At 40.3% G+C, this 27,180-nt stretch overlaps 1 protein-coding gene across 1 annotated transcript in view; it reads left to right on the forward strand.

Annotated features, from left to right (window-relative positions):
* The window catches only part of retreg1 (reticulophagy regulator 1), a 67,096-nt gene that overhangs the window by 34,205 nt on the left and 5,711 nt on the right, over positions 1-27,180 (forward strand). The window contains exons 4-8 of the mRNA XM_052015941.1: positions 14,748-14,874; positions 15,584-15,668; positions 21,848-21,985; positions 22,954-23,027; positions 24,453-24,579. Coding sequence (XP_051871901.1) covers positions 14,748-14,874; positions 15,584-15,668; positions 21,848-21,985; positions 22,954-23,027; positions 24,453-24,579 — 551 coding nt within the window. The remainder of the gene's footprint in view (positions 1-14,747; positions 14,875-15,583; positions 15,669-21,847; positions 21,986-22,953; positions 23,028-24,452; positions 24,580-27,180) is intronic.

Below are 27,180 nucleotides of genomic sequence, written 5' to 3' on the forward strand. Positions count from 1 at the left end.
CATTCCACATGGTCTTGACTTCTTGGATGATGATCTTTGCAAGAACCTTGACTTTTTGATGGGTTAAGTGCATTTGTGAAGATTGAGGACTCTTGTTAGTCACAAATTAGAGTAAAGTCTTAATTTGACCATTGTGTTCATTAAACCAGTCCTGATGTTTGGTGATGAAGCTTAAGATTTAGCCTTGCGGATGACAGTTTAGGCTGGCTATTCATTATCATTTGGAAGGACAGAAACTCTTTGGCCATCTTTACTTTAATCCCTTGTGTTTCCTGGTTGCTAGGAGAAGAAGGATATCGTGTTTCCCTTAGAACCTTTTAGCTCATATGTTGAAGAGCATAGGGTCTTGTGATCGGATGATCAGCCTTGCAGTTGTCGGGGTTCCTCATAACCTGGGTGATGCAAATGTCCTTTAGGTCTGGACTCCTCACAAAATAATCTGGGAGGCATCAGGGTTTTGACTGAGGTGTTTCCACATGTCCTTGTATCCATACACATGTGATCTAAAAATTGTGTAGTCACAAGGCTATATTCAGCACATTTGCTGAGGAGAAGGAGGCTGAAGAAATGTGTTGTTCTTCCCTGCAATGTAACTGAATATTTGTAGCCTTAAAGCAATCATAACATTCTGAAGACAATACTAGTTTAAATATTGTAAAGGAACTATGGGGTCACTTAGTACTGCCATTTATACAGGTCTCAGAAAATTAATTCCCCTTCTCAGACTAAGTCTTGCCGAAGATATTGTGAATCTAACGACTATGTAAAAATGGATGCTGACATAACTGATGTTTAGGATTTGAAAACACAGTAGTGTCAGAAGAGTCTCGCATAATTGCTTGTGTTTGGTCTGCATTCTCTTTTTGATCATTTCCAGGAAAGCTCTCGCCCTGTACTTTATTATTGAGGAGGGAGTAACCTGGGCTAAACATAGATTTTATGGTGGGATGTAAGCTGTGTCATATGTTGCCTTCAGCTCTCGTTTGCTCGTGCAGTTTTACATTCGTGAGCTTTGTATGTGATCTGTTTTGGTATTTGTAATGTAGTATGAATGGTATTTCTAAGAAAAAAATAAGAGCAGACCAGCCACGTGGCCCTGGAGAGTGCCAGCAACTAGGTCTATCTCTTTGTTGGTTTACTGATTACATACAGAGCACGAGGTATTTAGTCATGGCCGACTGAAAATAGCACTGTCATTGGGCTTGAACGGCGGGACATATTTGCCTAAAATGTAATGACCACCTGTTACTAGCAACTGTTCTGCAGATGATTTGTTGACTCTACAGTGCCTAGGAATTCCTATTAATTTGTGTACTGAAAGAGTGGCCAAAAGATTGTGGAAAGGGCTGGGTGAATCACATGTCGCAGCACAAGATCACATATTAGGTTTCCCGTGACTGTCATTCATAACAAAAAAATTAGAGAGACCTGTATTTAGTACCTGGTTTCAATTTTTTAAATTTTCCAGTATTTCCCACCAAAGCATTCTTGTCCAGCAGTGATGAGAGAAGTGTACTGTCTGTTTTGCCATCTAAAACAGCAGTGTCTGGATATGTATGTGTCACAGAAAGAAGACGTGACAACAGCAGTGTGTAAAAATGCCAGGCTTTGGTCCCAGCCCTACTTTCTGACCCAGACTACCTGACAATACGCACTGGAGTCATGAGGCCTGCAGACCCCTGGAAATTGGTCTTTGGCCCTCTTTTATTTTTTCCAAACTGAAATGATATCCTATATATAGGCCTCATTTTTTTTGTTATGAATGACAAGAGAATCCATATGCAATCTTCTGTGAGACATGTGGTCCATCCAGCCCTTTCTGCATTCTTTTGGCCACTTCTTCATTATGCAAATTAATAGTGTCACAGAGCTAGGAGGGCTGAGGTCATACAGTAAAGTGAACATGAAGATCAGGTTGTTGATAGACAGGAATGCAAGTCAGGGATAAGAGAGTTAGTGGGTGAATTGGAATTGTATGTGTCAGGATGTGAACAGCAGAGTTTTCCTCTCATTTACCTTTGAGCAGATGCAATGCTGATATAGAGTAAAAAAGAAAATGCTGGAAACACTCAGCAAGTCAGGTGTTGGCTGTGGAAAGATGAGTAACCTTTTTCACAGATGCTGCCTGACTTGCTGAATGTTTCCAGCAGTTTCTGCTTTCATTTCAGATTTCTAGAATCTGGTTTTTAACTGTCATAGAATCCTGATTTACATGCAATAATAAGGCATCTGATTTTCTAGTGGATTGTGTAACCCCAGTCAGTAGGCGCTCAAAAATTGCATCAGGTGTGCATTGTTCAGTAGACTTGTATTTGCATTATGACTACAGAATTAATACAGGCCCTCCCCCAGGTAACGAACGGGTTTCGTTTTTACAGATGTCTGTAAATCGATTTTGTCCATAAGTCGGAAGGTACAGAAAAATCACTTGATATGGTAACTGTACCTCCACAGTATTGTGATGAATAGCAACAAAAGCACATCAGACTCATAAGAAAGAACAATTACTAAAAGTGGAGAGAGAGAGGAAACTAGTTCTGCCATTTGCAGGTTTGAACATTTCTACATGCGTATAGTGTTATGGGAGTTTGTTCAAGTATAGGGGGTGTCTGTACGTCAGGTGTTCTTCACCCCTTAACCCAGAGATGCCCTGTACTTAAAAACAGTACAGTAGATCATCAAAAATGGAACCCACTCTGATTTTCATTTTGCTTGAATTAATTGATTTCATATAATTCATATTGCTCTTACAATAGAAAAGGAGGCCATTCAGCCCATTGAGTCAATCTCGGCTCTCAGAGCAATCCCATCAATCCCATTTCCCCTGCTTATTTTAATGTAACCTCTTCTCTCTCGCAAGCCCATCAACGTCCACCACCCAATTTTCCTGCCACCTACCTACATTAGGGTTACTTTATAATAGCCATCAACCTACCAAACAGCATATATTTGGGATGCGAGAGGAAGCCAGAGCACCTGAGGGAAACCCAGGAGGTCACAGGGAGAATGTGCAAACTCCATATAGATATTACTCGAGGTCAGAATTGGCCATGAACCGTTGGAGCTGTACAGCAGCACTGTGCCGCACTAAATGTGTTTGAGTTTTCCTCAGAATCTGAGCTAAATATGGTTGTCCAAGGGTATTGAATACAGGAAGTGCCCCATTCCCACCCGGCAGAAGATGCCTGCAGCTGGCAAATCCATCGCCATCCATCCTGGCGGTCTCCCAAACACTTGTTCATATGTACAGGGTGTCCATAAGTCAGTTGTTCGTAACCATAAAATGGGCACCATACTGAATAAACGTTTGTAGATTGTGTGTGTGATTGATTGATTGAATTTTCCTTTTGTCGTTGTGCTTTGTATAAATTTGTTAGTCAAAAGAAATTAAATCAGTAAAAATAATTAATTGCTTTATTTCATAAATTAGGAGAGACTCAAAATTCATAGTGTGGGATCAATTCATTTGTGTTTCTGTTTTTACGTATACATGTATATTCAGTTTCCTGTACTATTGCTCATGTTGAGTTGAGAAAAACTGTTAACAGAAGGATGTTATCCAACAAGTATGACAAGTAAAGCATTACAGTAGTGTGAATCTGGCAGGAAATGCATGCTATCAGTAAGATCTTTAAAACATTACTGGTCATTCTGTTTTGGACTTGCGTCTCTCTCTTTCTCGTTCCCTCTCTCACTCTCTCTTGCGATCTCTCTCATTCCCTCTTTCTCTCGCTCTCGCATCTGCTGCTGTCTCTCTCTCTGTCTCATTTTTGTTCTATCCCTCTTCTGCTGTTGAATCCTTGATAATTTTTTCTGTTTTTGCTCTTTCCTCATCTTTTTGTCATTATTCCCTGGTGGAAAACCGAATATGTAAAGTGATGTCATGTGGAGAAAAGGGCCACTGATGGCTGCAAGCTATAATTTCTCACAGGGCAGCAGGAAGAACATTGCCCTTAGTGTGTAATTTTTTTCCCAGAAACCGTGCTCTGCCTGCCCTCTAGTGTACTCTTCCATCTTTATAGTAAAGGGAAAAGAAGAGGAGAGACTTTGTGAATTGTGTTCAGAATTAGTATGCTTCCAGTCCAACGAGGAAGGCAGCAATGTTGGGTTAAGGTATGGGTCCATAGAAGGACACTGGCATAAGAGGGGTGATGATGCCAGGCAGTAGGGCACATGGATAAAAGCCTCTCTGTACATGGATAGCATCATTGTCTTCTGCTGAGATCCACAGTCAGTCCACAGATCGATCAGCATCTGCAACAAGTTTGAATGTGCCTCAGGAGCCAGAGTCAATCACAGCAAGACTGACGGAATACTCTTCAGCAATTGGCCCAGCCAATCCTCTGTTCCTTGCACCATCACAATTTTCTATCTGAAGGTGCTGGGAGGCTGGGTTGGAGTTGCTGGAGTCTGCAGCAGGAATTGGATGGAGTGGCTAGCTAAGGTAAAACAAAAACTGGGAATGTGGGTGTGGCTCTTCCTCCCACTGGCAGGCAAGAACCTGGTCATTAGGTGTGAGGTGCTCTTGGTATTGCTTATATGGTGTAGGTGTGGCCCAAACTCTCCTAATTGCCATGGCACTCACCTGTTATCTTCAGTTTCATCTGAGATCCAGGATGGATTGCATCCAACAGGTCACACTGGAAGTCTCCAGAGAAAGAGGAGAGAAATGAACCCAACATGACCTTGTGGTCAACTTTGTGTGCGTAGAACCGAAGTGCACAAACACTGTTTTACTGTGCTGAGGTTCCATCTCTCCCTGGTGTTGCAAAGGATGGGCCTGGCCTCATTGCCATGCGATGTTCCATTCACTTAGACCTTGCTACACCAGCTTTCCTTCGTAGAAAATTTCTATGGAAAAACACTTTTAACTACACTTCCATCAAGCAGAGATCAGCACTCAATATCCTGTGGGAGGAGGACATGATGGTTTCCAAGCAGACTTTCAAAGTTATTTTCAAATCCTGCAGAATCAAAGGGCCAGTGTAATCATGGATTGGAAATTAGCTTAAGGGCAGAAAGCAGAGGGTATTGGTAAACAGTTGTTTTTCAGACTGGAGGCTTGGGGGTAATGGGGGGGTCTGTACTGCAGATACTATTTTTTTGAAAGGAAAGTCAAGTGGCAGATGAAACTTAATACAGAGATGTGTAAAGTTGTTTACCTGGGGAGAAAGACTAGCATGGACAATATAGGCACATTGGCACAGTACTAAAGGGTGTATAGATATAGAGCGAACTTGGTGTTCATGCTGAAATCTTTGCAAATGACAGGGCACGTTAAGAGAGGGATCAGTAAAACACATGGGATCCTTGGATTCATAAAAGGAGTGTTGGGTACAAAAGTGAGGAAGTTATGTTGAAGTTGTATAAACAGTGGTTAAACACAACAGGAGTATGGTGTCCAAGTCTAGTCATCATACTTGAAGGATGTAAAATACCTAAGGTGGATGCAGAAAAGGCTTTAGTAGAATTTTCCAGGAGTAGGTGAGGAATTTCCGTGACAAACTTAGACTGGAGAAGCTAGGGTAGTTCTTGAGCAAAGAAGGTTGAGAGATTTGATGGAGGTGTATGGAATCGTAACTAATTTAAATAAAGGAAAACATGTTTCTTTGTGAATGGTTTAAGGAGTGTGGGAACAGATTTAAAACTTTGGACAAAGCATTCATGGTGGGTATATGGGAAAAGATTTTTTATACAGAGCATGGTTTTGATTTGGAATTCACTGACTGTAAGGTTGGTGGAAACAAAATCAATCAAAGCTTTCGAAAAGGGATTGGATAGGCGTGAGAGAGACTAATTTGCAGGGATATGGAGAAAAGAGCAGGGGAACAGGACCAAAAGATTGCACTACTGACAGCCAGTACAGATTCAATGATTGTATGCCACTGCCTTTCCTACCATCTCTTCATTACTATCCCTACCGCTCCTTTGAATAATGCATTCACGTCACTGAAGATTCCACGTGCATAGAGATGCACAATATCCATTCCATGTTTCTGGGAGAGGCCTCATGTGATGGTATATTAAATGCAATTCAGTGAATAAAACTCATTATGGAAAATGTAATATTTAAAACCTATTGAAAAACTGTTTAAAACTTTATCTTGGGCATAAATCTTTTTTACTGAAAAAGACCAGGAAATTACATTTCCTTTCCACCTGTCATTTGAAAAGGTAAGAACAAGAATTCCTATGGCAACTTTCATATCCTCAGGACATTCTAGTGTGCCAACACAGAGCCAAGGTTCACAACTTGATTGATCTGTGTGGGGTGAGGTGCGAGAGGAAGATAACTGCAACCTGATAACTGGAGGATGTAATTACTTAGTAACAAGACCCAGTTAATGGAGAAAAATTATGGATGTAGGAATTTACATTTGCAGTAGTTTGCACAAAGCTAACAAAAGGACCTATTAATTGAAGCAAGCAGCAACACCCCTCAGTACAATATATACACATATTTTACACAAACCTTATTTTAAACAAATATCTTTTGGTGTTATATGCTTAAAGATATCTAGTTGAGTCCCATGCTTTTGAGATGACTAAGGCATTCAGAAAAACGAAACTTTAATTAAAATATATCTTGTGGATTTGATGTAGCTTTATGAAATGTAAAAGTAATTTAATTTTTATTTTAAATACCATTTTTACACTGATGCTCATTTGCCCTTCCATTGTGTTAATCACTTGTAGACGTCTTCCTCTGTATGATCCTGGTAATGGCAGCCTAAACTAGTGGGCATCATACTATGTGCTTGAAAGTTATTTATTCTATACAAATATCTCTTCAATCCAGTCCTATTGATTAGTCTCCAGTAACTTGCCTCCTCATCACCTTACAATGACAAATGCTAAAACACACTTGTTGGACTTCATAAGGAATGAATGCAGCCAGACATATCAAATCTCACAGCAGCTTAGCTTTGTTCAAGACTTTTTATATTCTCCATCTTTGCAAAATGTAATGTTGATTGTTCAACATGACAAGTAGTCTGTTGCTTTATTATCTCCGAGTTCCTGTACATGTGGCATAGGGAAACTTCAAAATGACTGTACTAAAGCAGCAAATGCCCATATAGACAAGATTTTCTCAGATATTTCTTATTTGACCTGTGGGCATGCATTATGCTACCTGCTGTCCCTCGAAAACAGTGTACAGCTGATTACATTGCCTTAAGTTGCATTAAGCAATGATGTTAAATGACATCAAGGAAGATAAAGTCTTTCCTCCAATTCGCCTTTGTGATTTCCTTTAGTGACAAATTTCCAATTAGGTTTGCTTGGCTTATTACTTTAATGCAGGGTTTTCTCCTGTGGCTGTTGCCAAGTTGTCTTTCAGTGGGCAAGACAGCAGAAGGTTGGATTTGTGGAGGCTTGATTTCCCAGATTAGTATTGCACCATCTTTGCATGAAAGATACTAAGCCTAGCTAACTGGCTATGGAGCATATCTGCCAACATTGCCTCAGTGCTTGCATGGAAGAAAAATGTTGACAGAGAAGACAGCATTTTACTTGCCTCAGAACCAGTGCCACTGTCCCAGTCTTGCAATCTGGTTGAAGTTTGATCACTCTCCTGCCATCAGTGTGTCCATACCCATGACAATAGCAATTCCATGACGGGAGTTGCCTGCTCCTGAATGGCATGAGGCAGAGTTCTGATGGGAATGGATTAAGTTTAATCAGTAAGATGCATAGACTTTGGCTGCTCTTTGCCTGCATTTTCACAAAAGTAGAAAACCATCCTAACAATTGCTGCTTATGGGAGTGTTGTTGTCTGCTGGTATGGAGATGTACATCACTTTCTGATTGGCTTCATGGAAGATTTTGCAAGAGACTGGAAAGAGCCTTTCTCTGACATCTCTACAGGCTGGACACCGTGCCAAAAATATCACTCTAGCCTTCCCATATGGACTACCCATCACATATCTGTGCAGAATTAATTAGAGTCATACAGCATGGAAACGAGCCTTTTGGCCCAACTGGTCTATACTGACCAAGATTCCCATCTAAACTAGTCTCATTTGCCCACGTTTGGCCCATATCCCTCTAAACCTTTCCTGTCCATGTACCTGTTCAAGTACCTTTTATATATGTAACCTCTCGCTTTAGAAGCTGACACATTCACTTCCCTATCTCTCCATCCTAAGTCCATTCCACTGATGTTGGGTCTCTCCATGTAAAATACATGCCACTAACCTAGTATCTGTGCCAGTATTGGTACTGATGCTTGTTGTCAAGTGCAATGAATACAATACCTTTTTTCTTGTCTTCCTGGCTAGACACTTCTACCTCAGCAATGTTGGAAGGGCAGGTAGGATCTGTTGTGACTCATAATGCTAAAGGCAAAAGGACACAATAACATTAAGAACAATTAATTACAATTAATTAAGAACAATTAATTAAGAACAATTAAGACTGGTAAGTATTGAGCAGACATATATATGGGCGGAGGTGGTAGTCAGTCGAGGGAGAGGCATCTGAAAGGGCACATTAGATGCTTGTATATTGTTACTCATATCTTTGGATCGTGAAAGGGTTATGTGCTTCATAGCATCCAGCCTTGTTATTTGGAGTTCCTTCAGAAGAGAATGTCATTAGGATTTGAAGGGTCTACTCCTATATACTCAGACAGCTTTTGGATATTGATAATTTCATCAGCAAGATAAATGAACATTATTGTGTTGTCAAAAAATAACTGTATCTTAAACTTTGTGTGTGTGTGTGCGCGCGCACGCGCGTGCATGCGCACACCGGAAGAATAGAACGTGGCTAATGTTGTGCTTTTATTTAAGAAGGCCTGCAAGGACAAGCCAGGGAACTACAGGCTGGCGAGCCTAACATTAGTGGTGGGCAAGTTACTGGAGGGGATTTTGAGAGACAGGATCTACCTACATTTGGAAAGGCAAGGACTGATGAAGGATAGTCGGCATGACTTTGTGCATGGGAAATCATGTCTCACAAATTTAATTGAGTTTTTGGAACAAGTGAGCAGGTGGATTGACGAGAGTACAGTGGTCGACATTACCTATGTGGACTTTAGCAAGGCTTTTGACAAAGTCCCACATGGTAGACTGGTCTGAAAGGTGAGATCACGTGAGGCCCACAGTGAGCTAGCCACTTGGGTACAAAATTGGCTTGGTGGAAGAAGTCAGAGGGTGCTAGTGGAGGGTTGTTTTTCAGTTTGGAGGCCTGTGACTAGTGGTGTGCTGCAGGGATTGGTGCTGGGTCCTCTGCTGTTTGTCATATATATTAACGATTTGGATGAGCATGTCGGTGGCATTATTAATAAGTTTCTGGTTGACACCAACATTGCTGGTGTGGTGGACAGTGAAGAAGGTTGGCTAGTGTTACAACAAGATATAGATTAACTGAGAAAATGGGCAAGGGAATGTCAGATGGAATTTAACTTGGACAAGTGCGAAGTGCTGGATTTTAGGAAGTTAAACCAGAACAGGACTTGCATAGAAAATGACAAGGCCGTGGGGAGTTTAGTAAAACAGAGAGACCTAGTGGTACAAGTACATAGTTCCCTGAAAGTGGCGATGTAGGTAGACGAAGTGGTGAAGAAGGCGAATAGTGTGCTTGCCTTCATCAGACAGGGCATTGATTACTAGAGTTGGTATGTCATGTTACAACTACACAGGATACTGGTGAGACTGTACCTGGAACATTGTGTGCTTTGAAGTGCCTGTCCTAAGTAATCCCTGTAAGAAGCAAACAGAAAGGCAGGGGTTATTGATACCTGGGTTTCGAGTCTTGATTTTCAAACACAGTTTTGCTCTGATGATCAAAGGGTATTCTGGCCACTGAGAAAAAGGTCCCAAGAGATAGAAAATGGTCTACGTTTTCTCAGGTCGTAGATGTTTATTGTGGGAGGGCGATGTTGTACAGTGTGGGCAGGTTGGTAGAGGACCTTTATTACACAGGTTAAGTATAAAGCCCATTCTCTTTAATGCATCTTAATGACTTAATGACCCTCAAAATATGTTCATATGCAAGCATTGTCTGAATACTAAAGCTCTGTGACTCAAGTTAGGGTATCCTTTCTTCTGGAGTGGAGGCTATGTTAGGTTGAAAGGATTCCCATTTGCCCTAAAGATTAGGTCCATTCAAGCAGGAAGCTATTTAGAAGAAGGGTGTTGCAATTTGTCAAGAATTATCAAGGACTGAGAAATAGCATTTTCTGTAAAGAACACTTCGAACAACTCATCAAGCATGACTCTGACCTTGATATAAGCACGCTTCACACAGCAAACATAATTCCATAACACAGTAAACCAACTGTACCATCTTTGCTGCCATCCCTGACCGGTGAAACGTTATAAAGTCTATATGTCAAGATCTCAGGGGAGGACGATGTATTTGTTGATATTCTGCACCTTGGTGGAGAGGAACTTGCAACACATATTCACAATCTCATTTCTCATGTCTGGGAAGAGGATGACATGCTAGGGGACCTGCAATTGTGACCATCTTCTGCAAGTACTTACCCCACAGTAGTCACACACATTTACACAAAGGTCACAGCTGAAAACTAGGGTCAACATATGTTGATAAACAAGCATGGGTACTGACACAGTACTTGTTTAGCACATCCGTTTAAATACATTGGAATTAGTTTATTATTGTCACATTGGTTTATTATTATCATCTACAGTGATGATCTTTTGTTTTCATGCCATCCAGACAGATCATTCCATACATAAGTACACGAAGGTAGTGAAAAGGAAAAACAGAATGCAGAATATAGTGTTACAGTTACAGAGAAAGTGTAGTGCAGGCAATCAAATAAAGTGCAAGGGCCACATTGAGGTGGATTGGGAGATCAAGAGTTCAGCTTTTAGTGTATAAAAGTCTGATAACAGCGGGATAGATGTTGTCCTTGAGTCTGGTGGTACATGCTCTTATGAACTGATAGGCCCATATTTCTCCTCCATTACCAGGGCCTGAGTAGTGCATCATAAAGCCTTGCTGCACTCTCTCACCTGAGTATTGTGTTTCAATGTTTCTCAGGTCAGACTGAGTTCCTGGATGCCTTCAGTACTTGCTACAGCCACAATGCACCTCACCTTTCAGAAAAGAAATATAGGCCGTCTTTGAGTCCTTGAGCTTTTAGAAGTGCTGGCCATTTATGATATTGGCCTCCTGCTGAAGCATGCAGCAAACTAACAGTGCAATAGCAATCATGCAGGCAGGCATCACTAAGTTGGTGCATTGTCCACACCAAGTTCAACTAGCATGGATTAAAGGCACATCACAATTTCTATTCCCAGGGCAGGGAACTATAGTATTTACCCAGATAGCCTTTCACTGCTTTTCTTCTGCAGATGTTTTGTTGATTTATCGAGCTGATCATGAGACCTAATGTTTTATATTAACTGACAAGTTTTGGTTTTTGTAATGTGGTTTTAAGGATTTTTTTGAGAATTGCTTTGCTGATTTGGGGACCATATACTGTGACTTTCTCCTTGAAGTAGCTTGCGGACTATTTGAGATAGTACTTTTGTTTTTTTTCAGAAAATCTTGATCTAAATTTTAATGATGCAAGAAGAAACAATCTTTTTAGGATCTTAGGAACAGGAAAGGGAACAGGAGCAACAGGATGTTAGCCATTTTAATAGAGAACTAGGAGAGCTTGTGGTGGAGTCACAAGTCTGAGGCTGAGATTGAAGGCACTGTAATGGATTTCCTCACCGTTCACATCCTGTGGTTTGTGACAGAAGAGACACTCCTTGATACAGGAACAATATTCAAGGTCAAGAACAGAATTAGAGTTTGGCATGATTCATGAGCTGTTGAATGAAAATATGAAACAACTACACAAGTGAGGGAGGAAAGCTATTGAAAATCTGCTTTAATTAAAGATGGCGGGGGTGCCACTGCCTCTCAGCTCCAGCGACCCAGGTTCAATCCTGACGTCGGGTGCTGTCTGTGTAGAGTTTGCATTTTCTCCCCATGATTGCATGGATTTCCCCTGGGTTCTCTTGTTTCTTCCCATATCTCAAAGATGTGCTGCTGTACTGTAAAATACCTTGTAGTGTAAGTAAGTGGCAAAAGGATTAAAAGGGAATTGATATGCATGTAAGAGAATATGCTACAGCAGAATGGAAGGGAGAATGGGACTGAGGTGCCATGGACCTGATGGGCCAAGTGGCCTCCTGTGTAGGGAGTAAGTTCAGAAGAGGTTGTGAATATAAAAATATTAATGTTGAAGGACATCCAGAGTGAACCTACTGAATAGTTGATGTTAACAAGCCATTATCTTGGAGTGAGAAATGAAACGAGAAGGTTAGTGTGGGGTCGTGGAATAGGCAGAGGAAGTAAATTCATTAAGGCTGCTATGCCCCAATTGTAAATGGATTGTATAAAACTAAATCAAAATGAAATTCCTTCTCAACAGTGAAAATATAATTTAGGCTTGGTTATTAAATTTGGCCCTGTCCTGTTGTCAAGCCTATGGACAAATATGTTGCTCCTCCTTTACATCATTGGAAAGCAGTGTCGGTTGCTTTAAGTATGCTGGTAACATTCAGTTCTATCTCACCATCATCTTGTTTGACGCCTCTATCGTATATAACTCATCCAATGAGCAAAAATTGCATTTGAATATTGGCAAAGCTGAGTCCATTTCAAACTCAGTTCCCTGGTTATCAGCTTGTTACTCTGGCATTGTCTAAAGCCAAATGGCTGGTTAACGAAATTTGAGTCAAATTATCCCCAGAGTGAGCTTCAGAGCAAATAGCAGAGTGATCCCAAGACCTATTTCCACTTCTGTCGACAGTCTATTTCCCTCCAGAGATGCTGCTTGACCCTCCTCCGGTGCTTTTTGTGTCTCTCTTTGTCTGTTTCGCTCTTCCTGTATTTAAGACTTCCCTAAAAATCTACCTCCTTGAACTAGCTTTTGGTCATCTTCACACTTCACAAATATCTGCCTCTGGGACGGAGCCAAATTTCCTTTGATGATACTTCTGTGATGCACCTGGGACATCCCACTATGTCAAAAGCTCCCTCTAAACAACAAGGCCTGGAAAATTGTTCAGGTTGTAAAATAAATTTGTGAACTATTTGCAAAAATTAACAAAACCCACTGCTGAAAATGAAGATGTACTTATTGTGTTGTCTGCGTGGATCAGCAAATTGCTTCCAGCACTACATTGTACATGGTAGTCTTGCATGAAGATATACCCAAAGGTGTGCAGCTGTGTGCAGTGCACATTTGGCTACCTCTTCCTTTAAATTCAATCATGTGTATGTGCCCACACACAGGGCAAGCCGCTCGAGCCTGCTTCAGTGAATCCTGTAGTCGTGAGGGCCCGGAGTTTGGTGCTAGGAATTATTGATGGGTGGCAGCCCCTTAGGTTATGCATTTACCCTCCCTCCCCTGCCAGATCACAGCACCAGCTCCCATCATCACCAATCTCAACCTCTGTGTCCTGCACACCCTTCTTTCCAAACTACAAGCCCCCCCCCCCCCACCACCACCACCACCACCACCACCAGCCCCCAAGCTCCCAGTTTCTTTCCCCTCCCCCCTCTGCCAATCATCCACGCATTCCTCCCTCTGGGTCCCCTCCCCCCACTGTTCCCATCTGCTCACTATACTTCTTATTTGGTTCCTCTTCACTTTCCTTTCTTATCAGATTCCATAATATGCAGCCCTTTGTTACCTCCACCCATCACCTCTCAGCCTCTATCATGATTCCCACCTTCCCTCCTCCACCTGCCAATTAACCCCTGCTCACCTGTATCCACCTATCACTTGCCAGCTCTTGCCCACCCCTTCCCCTCACCTCTTTAAGCTGGCCATTTCCCCTCTGCTCTTTCAGTCCAGGTGAAGAGTCTTGACCCGAAACATCGGCTGTCCATTTCCCTCTACAGATGCTGCTTGACCCACTGAGTTCCTCCATCAGCTCGTTTGTTGCTCCAGATTCCAGCATCTGTAGTCTCTTATGTCACCGGATTAGTTTGCCTTTCCATTAGGATTTGTAAGCCAAGCAAAGAATGTGTGAGCATCTGTACTATTTATGTTTAATGACGACAAATTTTAAAAATTAAGTTGATGAGTGATAATTTAGTTGAAAGTTAACTATTGCAAATTAAGGACTTGGATGAAAAACCAAATCACTGATTCAACACATGAATAGAAGAAGGTTAAAAATTTTAAAGTTGTGAGATGGCAGCCCAATTCAGTCTATACATAGCTTCTGCCTTTCTCAAAACAGTGTATGTATGCTGTGAAAGAGTCCTGCACTGGAGAGGTTATACACTGCATTAGGTGTAGCTGGTACCTGGTAAGTTTAATGGCTACGGACTGGGTTTAACACTTGAGGAAGAACAGTATTTTTGCCTTACTTGACTTGGCACTCTTATTCTAAAAGCAAACACACATAGCAATATTTGATTTGCCACTGGGAAACGGGAGTTAGACATAAACTGTGGAAGTTAGAACCTGGGAGTTTTTTCTGTGATCCAAACAAAGGAAGTAATCCACTGATGTCAATCAGACAAGAAGATGTAACATCTTTACTTTGTCTGGCCTATGAGTGACTCTATACTCATTAGTGTGGTTGCAGTTTAACTGAGTTCAAGAGCAATTAGGCATGGACAATAAAATATTGCATTACTAGCGGTCTGATACCATAAATTAATAATTAAAGAGAAACAGTCAAGACTGCCAGGTTGGAAATAATGTATCTGGTTTGTTCCATTCTTTTAAAATAATGTTTAACTTCTCTTTTATTTAGTTGGAAAGTGACTGAAACTAAACAGGAGAGCACACCAAGGGTTAGTCAGTGTATCACAGAGTCATGGACGAGTTGTGCGGTGTTCTTTGAGGAAATGTCCCATTTCAAAAAGCAAAACCCTGGGAAGGTAAGAAAATTTCAATTCCCTACATACTAAAGTGTAGACCTCCACTTTTTCCAAAAAATAATTATAAAAAAATGTGAATCTCTGTTTGGTAGCTGCAAAGTTGGGATGGAGCTAGGTTCTTTCTTTTCCTCTGTTCTTCTGCTCAATGTTATTTGTGCTATATCACGTTATGTACTTAAGACAGGTTACAGTGAAAAATTAATTAAAATACAATTTTGTGTTTTTAAAAAAATTAACTGATGAATGAATTTTATTTTTAGTGTCAAAGTCTGTTAGAATATAGTGTTATTTGTCCTTGTAGCTGGTAGCAAGAAACATCCCTTCTTAGAAGTGATATATGGGGTGTTGGACAAATTTTAACCAATCACACATTAGAATTGGGGAGGTACACAGTTAAATGACCCATTCAGAATTGCCAACCATTTTCTGCCCAGTTCCTGCCAACCTTTTATGAATATATTTTAAGTCACCTGAAGGCATTCTGCTCAATAAAAATTAGTGGAGAGAGAAGACTTGGAATATTAGTTAAAATGTTTTTATTTGGTTCAAATGGAGCTGAAGAGCTCTTCTACATGCTGGAACAAGAGCAGGCAGCCAACTGTTAGGGCAGTGAAAGATATGCCCCAATTTATTTTTTCTCTTGCAACTTGTGTCATTGAGTAGTTTGATAACCTTTCTTTCCATTTTCCCTTCCTCCTTCTTCCTACAGTTTTGCCTTCTTGTTTGTAGTTTCTGTACGTTTTGTGCCATTATTGGACGCTACATACCAGGTGCTCTGGTATCATACTTCTTGTGTAAGTACCCCTGTTGCTGTTTAAGAACTACCTTAAGTAGTCAATTTTTGTTATATATGTTCCCATGCAGTTAAATATTAGACAGTTGCACCATGACTAGTGGGACAGGGGTTTATCCCATTTTGTCTAGCATTTGAAACATTACAGAAGTTTACGTAATCAACTGAAAGTTTTTGTTCATAATTCATAATCATAAAACAGCTTTCATGAGATTTGGATAAAGTGTGTTCTAATTAACTGATATGATTTTATAACTGCTATTTATAATAAACATCTTCCACTTTCTTAATTTAAGAATTGAATGCTCTTGTTAAGTTGTTAATACCATGGCCTGAATGGTTCATTTAGTGTTTCTAGTTATGGCCAGCATGATGCATTCCTCAGTCGGGTAAGAAGCAGCATAAGATATAAGTGGAGTAAAGCTCAGTACTTTCCAATGTACTATGTATCTCATTTTTCTTAAAACACTTTAAACATTCTTGTAGAAATAAATATCAATTCTGGGGCAAGTTTGCCTTTTGCTACCATAGAAAACTGACTGTGCAAACCTAATGTAAATAAGATTCCTTTCAGCTGTCAAAGCAAAACAAATCCACCTTGTGACTTAGACCCATGGTTAATGTAAATGGAGAATGTTCTGATTTTTCTGTACCATTCCATTTCTGTTTGTTCGACAGCATAAATGTCAACAGGAGATTTCTATAAGCTGATTACTTTTTATAACACAGTATTTTCATCCTGTGCACATTCACACAAAGTGCAGGATTTTCTTCTTTGTCACAATGACAACCAGTCACCCCACAAAGCAGAAGCTTAATGCTAACAATAGGAGTTAGCATTGTTAGAATCCTCTCTCCAGCACTGTGCTGAATTGGATAGCAAAGATTCATGCAAAAAAATTCACTGATTAAATAGCCTAGATGATGATGTCTCTTTCTCTGTGCAGAAACAGCACCAACTGCTGGCTGATCTCAGTGCCACAAGATAAATTGAGATGTAATTCAAATCCAACATTATGCTGATGCTTGCTGTGATATTCCATTATGATTCTAGATTCTAGCTATCTCCTTACCCAACATGAACTGGTGACGTGTTTTCTCATGGGTATCCACGTTAAGGTGTACATCCTCATCCCAAAGATATCCGCTGGGAAGAGAGAGAGAGGTTAATGGAGGAAATTCTAGAGCTTTGTATTTAAATAAGTGAAGACATTGCTACCTTGGGTGGCGTGATCAAAATCAGGAATGTGCAAGAGGTCATAATTGGAGGAGCAAAAAGATCTCAAAGATTGTAAGACCTGCTGGACATTGGAGGGATAGGCAGCAGGAGGATTGGGGAGGGAACTGGAAACAGGGATAAGAATTTTTAAATGGAGATATTGCCAGATAAACTTCCAATCAACATCTTTTTTCCATCATCAAGACCATCTGCTTTCAACTCAGTGATATTGCTTAGTTCGGATCCTACCGCCACTCTTCAACTGCTGAAATCCTTATCTATGCCACTGTTACCTTTAGACACAACCTCTAGTATCCTTCTGGTCACTTTTTCATCTTTGTTCTCATAAACCCTGTTGGCCGTATTCTAACCTGCATCATATACCCATTTCCCCTGTAATTATTTAACAATCATTGTGCAGTCTTCTGACTGTAATTGGCATTGGTCAAAATAGAAAATGTTGTGAGCACATTGGAATGAGTCGCAATCAAGGACTTTAGTGAATTTAGTTCTGATGGTCCTCCTCAGGCAGTACGTCAAGTGAGATTTTCATCCCATCATTTTCAAATCATAGAATCATAGAACAGTATAGCACAGTACAGGCCCTTCGGCCCACAATGTTCTGCCGACCTTTAAACCTCACCTAAGACTATCTAACCCCTTCCTCCTACATATCCCTCTATTTTAAATTCCTCCATATGTTTATCTAGCAATCTCTTGAATTTGACCAATGTACCTGCCTCCACCACCACCACCCCAGGCAGTGCATTCCATGCCACAACCACTCTCTGGGTAAAAAAACCTTCCTCTGATATCTCCCTTGAATTTTCCACCCATTACTTTAAAGCCATGCCCTCTTGTATTGAGCATTGGTGCCCTGGGAAAGAGGCGCTGGCTGTCTATCTATTCCTCTTAATATTTTGTACACCTCTGTCGTGTCTCCTCTCATCCTCCTTCTCTCCAAAGTGTAAAGTCCTAGCTCCATTAGTCTCTCCTCATAATGCATACTCTCTAAACCAGGCAGCATCCTGGTAAATCTCTGCACCCTTTCCAACGCCTCCACATCCTTCCTATAATGAGGTGACCAGAACTGGACACGATATTCTAAGTGTGGTCTAACCAGAGTTTTGTAGAGGTGCATTATTACCTCGCAGATCTTAAACTCCATCCCACGATTTGTGAATGCTAACACCCCATAAGCTTTCTTAGCTACCCTATCCACCTGTGAGGCAACTTTCAGGGATCTGTGGATATGAACTCCCAGATCCCTCTGCTCCTCCACACTACACAGAATCCTGCCATTAACCTTGTACTCCGCCTTGGAGTTTGTCCTTCCAAAGTGTACCACCTCACACTTCTCTGGATTGAACGCCATCTGCCACTTCTCAGCCCAGCTCTGCATCCTATCAATATCCCTCTGCAAGCTTCGACAGTCCTCCAAACTATCCACAACACCACCGACCTTTGTGTCTGCAAACTTGCTAACCCACCCTTCTACCCCCTCATGCAAGTCATTAATAAAAATCACGAAAAGCAGAGGTCCCAGAACCGATCCTTGTGGGACACCGCTAGTCACAGCCCTCCAATCTGAATGCACTCCCTCCACCACAACCCTCTGCTTTCTACAGGCAAGCCAATTCTGAATCCACATGGCCAAGCTTCCCTGGATCCCATGCCCTCTGACCTTCTGAAGAAGCCTACCATGTAGAACCTTGTCAAATGTTGGTTAGGTTTTAATCTTGGTTCTGGGGTAGAAGTTAATCCTACATTGCAAATTCTTTACAAACCTGTTGGCTAGTTGCAGCAATATTAGGTACATCGACAATTAAGGTGCATTTTATTGTTTTAATTTTCTTTTAAAGAGAGGTGTTGTTCATTTCATTTGGGTCTCTGTCCTAGTTGATTAGTTGGGGTGGTAACTAGTCAGACAGTATATACAGTAGCTAGATAGTTTTTCACATTGTTGAGTAGGTGCCTGTTTGTAACTTTACTGGAACAGTTTGGCAAGAGACACTGTGAGTTCTGGAGCATAAGTCTTAAGTATTAAATTGGAATATTGTCAGGTCTTATTGACTTTTCTGTATCCAGTGCTGTTGCCATTTCTTGATATCATGTAGAATGAATCGAAGTCGCTGAAGATGGGCTTCTTTGGAGGTGGATCAGATATTTCTTACTGAAGTACTTGACCCTTGTCAATGGCACTCACATGTTGGAACTCTACCTTCATTGAGGATGTTCTTAGTGATTCTTCCTCCATTAAACATTTAATTGTCCACCATGAATTGCAACTCATGCAGGACTGTAAAGCTTTGATCTGATCCATTGGTTGTGTGATTGCTTAGTTCTATTCATTGTACGCTGTTTTTGCTGTTTAGCACATACTTTGCAGGTTCCTCACAAATTCCAGTTTCCAGCTGCCAGAACTGCTCTATCTAATTTAGCACATCTATGAGCCACACAAGATGAAGAGCATCCTCGGTGTGAAATTAGGACTTTGGCTCTATGAGAAAATTGTGGTGGTCATTCCTATTCATACTATCATAGATAGATCCATCGGCAAGAATTAGATTGGTGAGAATGAGATTGTAGGTTAAATCCTTAATGCTCTCAGAACCTGCCACAGAGTTAGACTGGTGGCTGTGTCCTTCAAGACTCAGCTAGCTCAGTTAGTGGTGGTGCTACCAAGCCACTATTGTTGGACATTGAAGTCCCCTCTGCAGAATACATTCTGTATCCTTGCTCTTCTCAAAATTTCTAGGTGCCATTCACATGAATGAGTACCAATTCATCAGCTGAGAATGGTATGTTGTTATCGGCTGGAGGTCGCCTTTTCCTTGTTCATTCTTGGGTTGAAGACGTCATGAGCAAGGCCAGCATTTATTGTCCATCCCTAATTGCTCTTTGAATTGTGTGGCTAGCGAGGCCATTTAAGAAGGCACTCAAGAATCAGCCACATTCTGTGGGACATTTGAGGTCACAAGGTCCATACTGGGTAAGGACAGCAGACTTCTTTACCCAAAGAACATTGGTGAACCAGATGGGATTTTGTCCATGATAGAACTGATGCAATGAGGCTTCATGAGGTTCATAATCAATGTTAAGAACCCTCCTGAATACTTCCACCACCTCCTGTGTGTCTGTCTTGTCAGTGGGACAGGATCATTTTATAGGAGGCTGAGGTGGTGGCTGAAAGTTATGATTCAATATATAGGGTTAAGTAAACACAAGCTAAGATCAATCAGAATTTGGCTCCTAGTCAAAGAATTCAGCTGATTAAAGGACCTTGTGGATTGGTGTATGCTTGCCAGTTTCAGACTGCAGTATTCTAAAATTATTTGGCATTTATAACACAGTGACTCCTGAATTGCATCTTGTACTTTTGAAAAAAGTGTATGATCTAAACATGTTAGTAATGTCATATAGAGTACGTGCTTCTTGTAACTATGTTTCTGATATTTATGGTGGAAACATTATATTGTATGAGCATTCTATAAGGGATAATGTATGTAAATATACAAATCATTTATTTTGCCATCATGACTTTCTGAGCCAAGCTATTTTGTTTTGTAGAGGGCATTTGTAAAAAGAGAAACCGAATCAGGATTATTCATGAATTTTAACTGGATGGAGTAGTGCAGAATATAGATTTAAAAAAATAACGGTCTTTAATTGCATGTGGGCTATCTTCGCATACTAAAGATAAGATTGAAGGCAAAGAGAAGGCATATATTTATTTGTTTAACTCAAAGAGGCAGTCATATAATTTTGCATCTTGGGCAGAATGGCAGAAAATTGAGCTTTTGTCTATGAATGTAGAACTATTGATTCCTGTGTTTATTTGATAAATGATATTAATTTCTGAGCTCAGAGAAAGGTATAAAGCCATTTGTTTCTAAGAAGGGAAAGAGACTAATTATTTAAAATTGTGAATGGTTAAAGTTGTTAAGCAGAAAGTAAGGACATTGTGATAATAATGAGCAAGTAGCAAAGCACCTGGAAGTTTAAATTATAGGGGACATAGTTACTTGGGGAGGGACAGCAAACCAAATAGAGTTCAATAAATTCTAAAAGACAGCAGGGAAGTGCCCAAAGTATATTTCTTCCACAAATATATATATATATTTCTTAAACCTGGTCTTGGATAAATGGGGAACTAATTATTTATTTTGGTGGTGCGGCAGGAAGCAATCACAGGTTAGTGATTAGATCAGCACTGAAATTCCTCTTAAACCACCACCTAGTGCCATAAACAGGAATCATCACAGGTAAGTGAGATAAATCAGTGTGGTTATTTTTGTCTGGCATTGCCATTCTAGATGTAAAAGAGCAGTCCATGTAATGCCCTGTGCTATATATACATACAAGGGGATCAAATTTATAATTGTACTCTATTGAAAGTTATTTACCAGTCCATATTTATGCTTTAAAGTGAAAGATGTCACATCCTTGATCACAGTCTCAAACCCTGATTAAGTTTTGGGATCTGTTGCATAAGTTAGTTGGCTAGACATATTGTATCCCAATTTTTAGAACTTGCAAATATGAGTGAAGACAAATAAACTGTTTGACCCCCAGAGCCTGTTCTGCCGTTCAGTAAGATCATGGCTGATCTATGACCACCTCATTGTCCCATGTGTCTTAATAGCTTTGGTTAAATGCTGTGCACTACTGGCTTGCCCCTGTAAATAATTACTGTAGTAAAATCTATTCCTAATCATATCTAGAATTTTACTTTAGAACAATATTGATTGGCAATGAAAAGCTGCATTCCGCAGACTATGAATATAAAAATAACCGTAATGTTACTTCAAATTAAACTTATTTTTGTTGAATAGTTACAAATATTTTCAATATTCTTATCTTCCCCCCCCCTCCTGATATTCTACACATTTCTCCTATATTTAGTAAATTATGGTAAAGCAGAATCTGAAGTAATTTTCTTTTCCTGGTTGGTTTCACAGTGTTGTGTGTCCTGTTGTGGCCTTTAGTAACCTCATATGACCTGTGGCATCGTATTCGCAACAAGGTTGAGCCAATTTTGCAGCGACTGGATTTTGGTCTGAAGGACTATGTGCAACATTTGCAGAGAAGAATAAAAAGTAAGAACCTTCAAGTCATTTCAAGATAAGTATAAGTGTTAGGAATGCAGTGGAACATTATTAAACTAATAATATTTATTGCCTTTCTAATGCATGTTCTATTTTAGTCTTCTAAATGATCTATTTGAATAGATTATTTCATCATCTCAGAACATTGCAAAATACAACATAGCTAATGAAGTACTTTTGACTTGTAATTACTGCTGTAATGTGGAGAACCACAGCATTAAATTTGCATAGTGGAAGATTCCACAGACAGAAAGTGAATAAAAAACAAGGTAATGTATATAGTTGGTATTACCTGAAGGATGAACATTAACCAGGAGAAGGTATCTAACCACTTTAAAAACCGGGACATAGGACATGGACCACTGCCTTAGAACTGCACTGACAGTCTTGAAGTGGAGTTGAATCCATGGCATTCAGAAAGCATAAAAACAGATAATGTTGGAAACACTGAGCAGGTCAGGCACATCTGTAGAGAAAGAAACAGTTAACTTTTCAGATCAATGACCTTTCATAAGAACTGCATGGCCTTCTGATTTGGAAACAAGCCTTGCTCCAATCCATCTTATCCTGAATAGGCTTTTCTATTTTAGTAAACTGCTGGTTGGATAATGAGACAAAGAATTAGGCAGCTTTTAACAGATTATAGACAGCCCTTTATTGTATTGTGTCTCTGTGAGAGTTAAACCATTATGATTCTGTGAAGCAAATTTAAGAGACTCTTAGACACATGATAGAGAAATGGAGGGCTATATGGGAGGGAAGGGTTAGATAGATCTTAGAGCTGAATAAAATGTCAGCATAACATTGTGGGCCGAATGGCCTGTACTGTGCTGTAGTGTTCTATGTATGTTCTATGTTAAATTTTAAAGTTTCTCTTGTATTGGTCTTGGTTATCAAAAACAATAAAAATGATTTCTCTGACCTTCCCTTTATTATTTGTTGCTCACCTTGTCTTTCAGTGAAACGGAAAGAATTGGCTGAAAGGAAATCAGAAGATGAGAGTGAAGCAGACACATCAGCTCTTTGTCCCAAGGTTAGACAATATGTTCCTGTAACATGTAGATATTCACATCCAGGTAATCATCCAATCACGGTACAGGAACATTGCCAACAAGCCCAAGTGCCCAAGTCGAATTACCCTTGAGGTGGTGGTGAGCCCTTTTGATGCACTACAGTTCTTGTAGTGAAGGTACCTCCACAGTGTTCTTGGCTGGGGGATCTGTATTGTATTTCTAAGTCAGGTGTGTGTGTGTGTGTGTGTGTGTGTGTGTGTGTGTGTGTGTGTGTGTGTGTGTGTGTGTGTGTGTGTGTGTGTGTGTGTGTGTGTGTGTGTGTGTGTGTGTGATAGAGAGAGAGAGAGAGACTTGGAGAGGAATTTGCAGGTAGTGGCATTCCCATCTGCCTGAGTTAAGGTATAAGGTGCACATTTTATTACGTGATAACAACAAAATAACCTTAGTCTCATTGTCTGACATTATGATGCCTCCTGCTGTAAGATCCCTCAGGACATTAATGTGAAGTGTTTGGAGCCTTTAGAAAGGCAAACAATTCATTATTAAATATAAAGACTTTGCAGACAAGACTCCTGGCCTCTCTTCCCTGCCCCTGCACCCCTTTCTATCTCCTTGACCTGCCCTCTTTCCCTCCCTCTACTTGTCCCTGACCACTTTTCTCTTTCCAACCCCATCCCTCCAGGCCTCTTTCTCTCCTGCCACCCTTTGGCCTTGTACCTCTGCTGATTCAATGGGCCCACCCACTCCCTGCTCTTCCTGTCTTCCCCTCCCCTCTCCCTCCTACCCTGTCCTTTTCTGTCCATAATCCTCTCTCTCCCACTCCACCCATCTCTTGCCCCTTTCGTCCCATTTATTTTTGCCCATCTCCCTCCTCTCTGCCCCTCTTTTCCAGTCCACTTACCCCACCCTCCACCCTCTGACCACTTTCCCCCCCTCCACACACCTTTAGATCCCCCTTTTGCCTCCTCTCCCTTTCTGCACACCCTCTTTTCCCCCACCCCCACAGTCGTCTTTTCAGTCCTTCCCCCTTAACCCTATCCTATCCCAGCTTCCTGACATTGCTCTCTTACCCCTGTTCTCCTCACTCTTTGAGATATTTCATCTGAAATACACTGAATGTAAAGCATAGGCTTAGTAGTGAGTGTATTTATAATAGATCACTTGATCACCAATAACAGATCAGAATTGGAAGAATGCAGAAATCTGAAGGTTAAAGGATTGCAAGTGGTTACAGATATCAGGACAAGTCCACAGAGGGCATGGAACATAATTAAAATTTTAAATTGTATTGTATTACTAATGCAAATTATTTTCCGGTGAACTGGTATTGGTATTTTGTTTAATAGGTTGCTTTATAAGTTTGGTTAACATATTTAGTTGCATGATTAATCACTCTTAATTTTCTTGATTGTTTTACAGCCCTAATTTCTACCTTTCTTCTGTAGATAAGTAGCTCAGGAGCTGGCAAAGAACTATCTATTTCAGACACAGAACTATCAGAAACATCCTGGACAGAAAATGGAACCTTTAATTTGTCAGGAGGTCATACCCCACAGACAGATGCATCAGATGGTATGGTAAATTTGTGCTACCATTGAAGAGTGTGCAGTAAAGGAGCAGATTGTTATATGTGACATAATTTCTCGTAAATGAAAATTCACAGGTTGAAATCTCCTATATTCTGGCTGAATGAATTATGGAGAGGAAGTAGTATAACAAATAAGATAATTTGCCTTCAGAGACAATTTTTTTAAGTATTTGCTGTAACGTTTTAAATGGGTGGTACAGAAGCATGTTTGGATTTTATTGAAATTTTAATTTTTTCAGGTAGAAAGGCATTTCTCAGGTAAATGCAGAACACCCTGCTATGCTTTCACATTTTTGAAAGGGATGCTAAGTTCCCAATTTTGCAAGTTTGTGATTAAGTAAACAGCTTGGATAAACAGTGGGACCAAACAAAATTGTTGCTGGTGAATTGTCACAGCTTGCAACCATATCCAGGCATGTTGTTTACTTTAGCTTTTGCACTTGATAAATCCAAATGATTTGTAAGTGTTTTAAATCGTGGTAGTTCATTCATTAAGGGAATAAGAAAAGTCACATTAAACATATTCCCTTAAACTATTGGCTGAAACACTCATGCATATCTCTATTATTGCTAAACTTAACTAATTCAACATAGTCCTGGATGCCCTCTCTTATTCTGCTCTCTGTAAGCTTTGTCATCTAAAACGCTGCTGCCACAGACATGTAACATTCTGTTCATCCTTCACCCTTGTGCTTAATGGCCTGCATTGGCTCCCAGTTAAGTAGTTTTACTTTTGAAATTTGTATCTTGGTTTTCTCTGCACTGTCTCATCCTTCCTCACCTTTGTACTCTCCTCAGGCTCTATAACTCCTCTCAACTATGGCTTCTTGCTCATCCTCCCCCCACCCCCCCCTCCCCTTAATCTCTCCACCATGGTCAGCTCTCTGTTCAGCTGCAAAATTTCTAAGCTCCAGAATTCCTTCAATAAACCCATGCCTCTCTTTCATCCTTTAAAACACTCTCTAGAATCTATTAGGGTTCAGGATCAAGCTGGACAGAATGTGAAAGCAGTAGGAGTTTCTATAGATATTGGGAAAAAAAAAATTTAAAATCTGAATGTAGCTTCTATTAAAAAGTGAAGCTGGGGAATTAATAATGAAAAACAAGGTGATGGAGGATGAATTAAGCAGATGTTTTGCATCCCCCTTCACAATATAGAAAACAAGTAACATTCCAAAATAGCCGTAAATCAGGAACTAGAAGGGAAGTAGGAACTCGTGAAAACTACGATTACCAGAGCAGTGGTACTGAGCAAATTTTTGGAGTCACAGGCTGACAAGTCTCCGGGTCCGGATGGATTTCATCCCAAGGTCTTAAAGGATGTAGCTAGTGATATTGTTGATAGAGTTGTTTCAATTTTCTAAAATCTCTTAGATTTGGGTAAAGTTTCATGAGATTAGAAAATAGCAAATGTAATTCCTTTATTCAAAAGGGGAGGGAGACGGAAAACGGGAAACTACAGACCAATTAGCTCAATATAGGGAAAATGTTAGAAGTTGTTTTAAAGACTCCAAAGCAGGCCGTTTAGATTCATTGTAATAAGGGAGGGTCACCCTGGTTTTATGAAAGGGAATGATGTTTGACCAGTTTATTGGAGTTCTTTGAAGAAGTAAGATCTGATGTGAATAACGGGGAATCAGTGGATGTATTATACTTGTGTTTATCGGAAGCATTTGATAAGGCTCTGGATCAAAGATTGTCATAGAATGGTCACAGCACCAAGGGAGGCCATTTGGCCTTTCATGTCCGTGCTGCATCTATACCAGAGTAACTTTCTAGTTCTACACTTGGCCTCTTCTCTGTAGCCGTGCAAATTTTTCTTCTTCATGTATTTATTCCAATTCTTTCCTGAAGGCCAGAACAGAACCTATATCCACCACAGCTGCAGGCAGCGCAAGCACACAGGGCATAAAAGCTTTTTCATATGTTACTCTTAGTCCTCTTCCCCTTTAATTTTTACCTGTCACCTCTAGACCTTGACACCTCTGCTAATAGGAACAGCTTCCCAGTATCCACTCTGACCTGATCCCTCGTTATTTTATTTACTTTATCAAATCTCTCATCAATCTCTCTAATCTATTCTTGTAAATTTATTGTCCCTCATCCCAGGAACCATTTACATAATTTTTTCTGGACCCTTTCTAATACCTTCACATCCTGTCTACAATGAGGCATGCAGAGCTGATCACAATACACCATTTGAGGCCAGGCCAGTATTTTGTGAAGGTAAAACACTGAGCCAGTATCTGGAGTAATGTGTTACAGTTTTGATCTCCTTATTTAAGGAAGGATGTTAATATATTGTAAGCACCACAAAGAAAGTTCAAATAGCTGGAATGGGTGGATTTTATTCTGAGGAAAGATTACAGGTGAGGCTTGTATTCACTGGAGTTTAGAAGAGTGAGAGGGGACTTGATTGAAACATACAAGATCCTGAGTGGCTTTGAAAGGGTGGATATGGAGCAGGTGTTTTCTCTTGTGGGAGAATCTAGAAGTAGTGGGCACTGTTTAAGAATAAGAGATCACTGTTCAAGAGAAAAAAGACACAATTTTTTTCTCAGAGGATCATGAGTCTTTTCCTCAGA

This window comes from Pristis pectinata, chromosome 5, assembly GCF_009764475.1.
Source record: "Pristis pectinata isolate sPriPec2 chromosome 5, sPriPec2.1.pri, whole genome shotgun sequence".
Lineage (NCBI taxonomy): Eukaryota > Metazoa > Chordata > Chondrichthyes > Rhinopristiformes > Pristidae > Pristis > Pristis pectinata.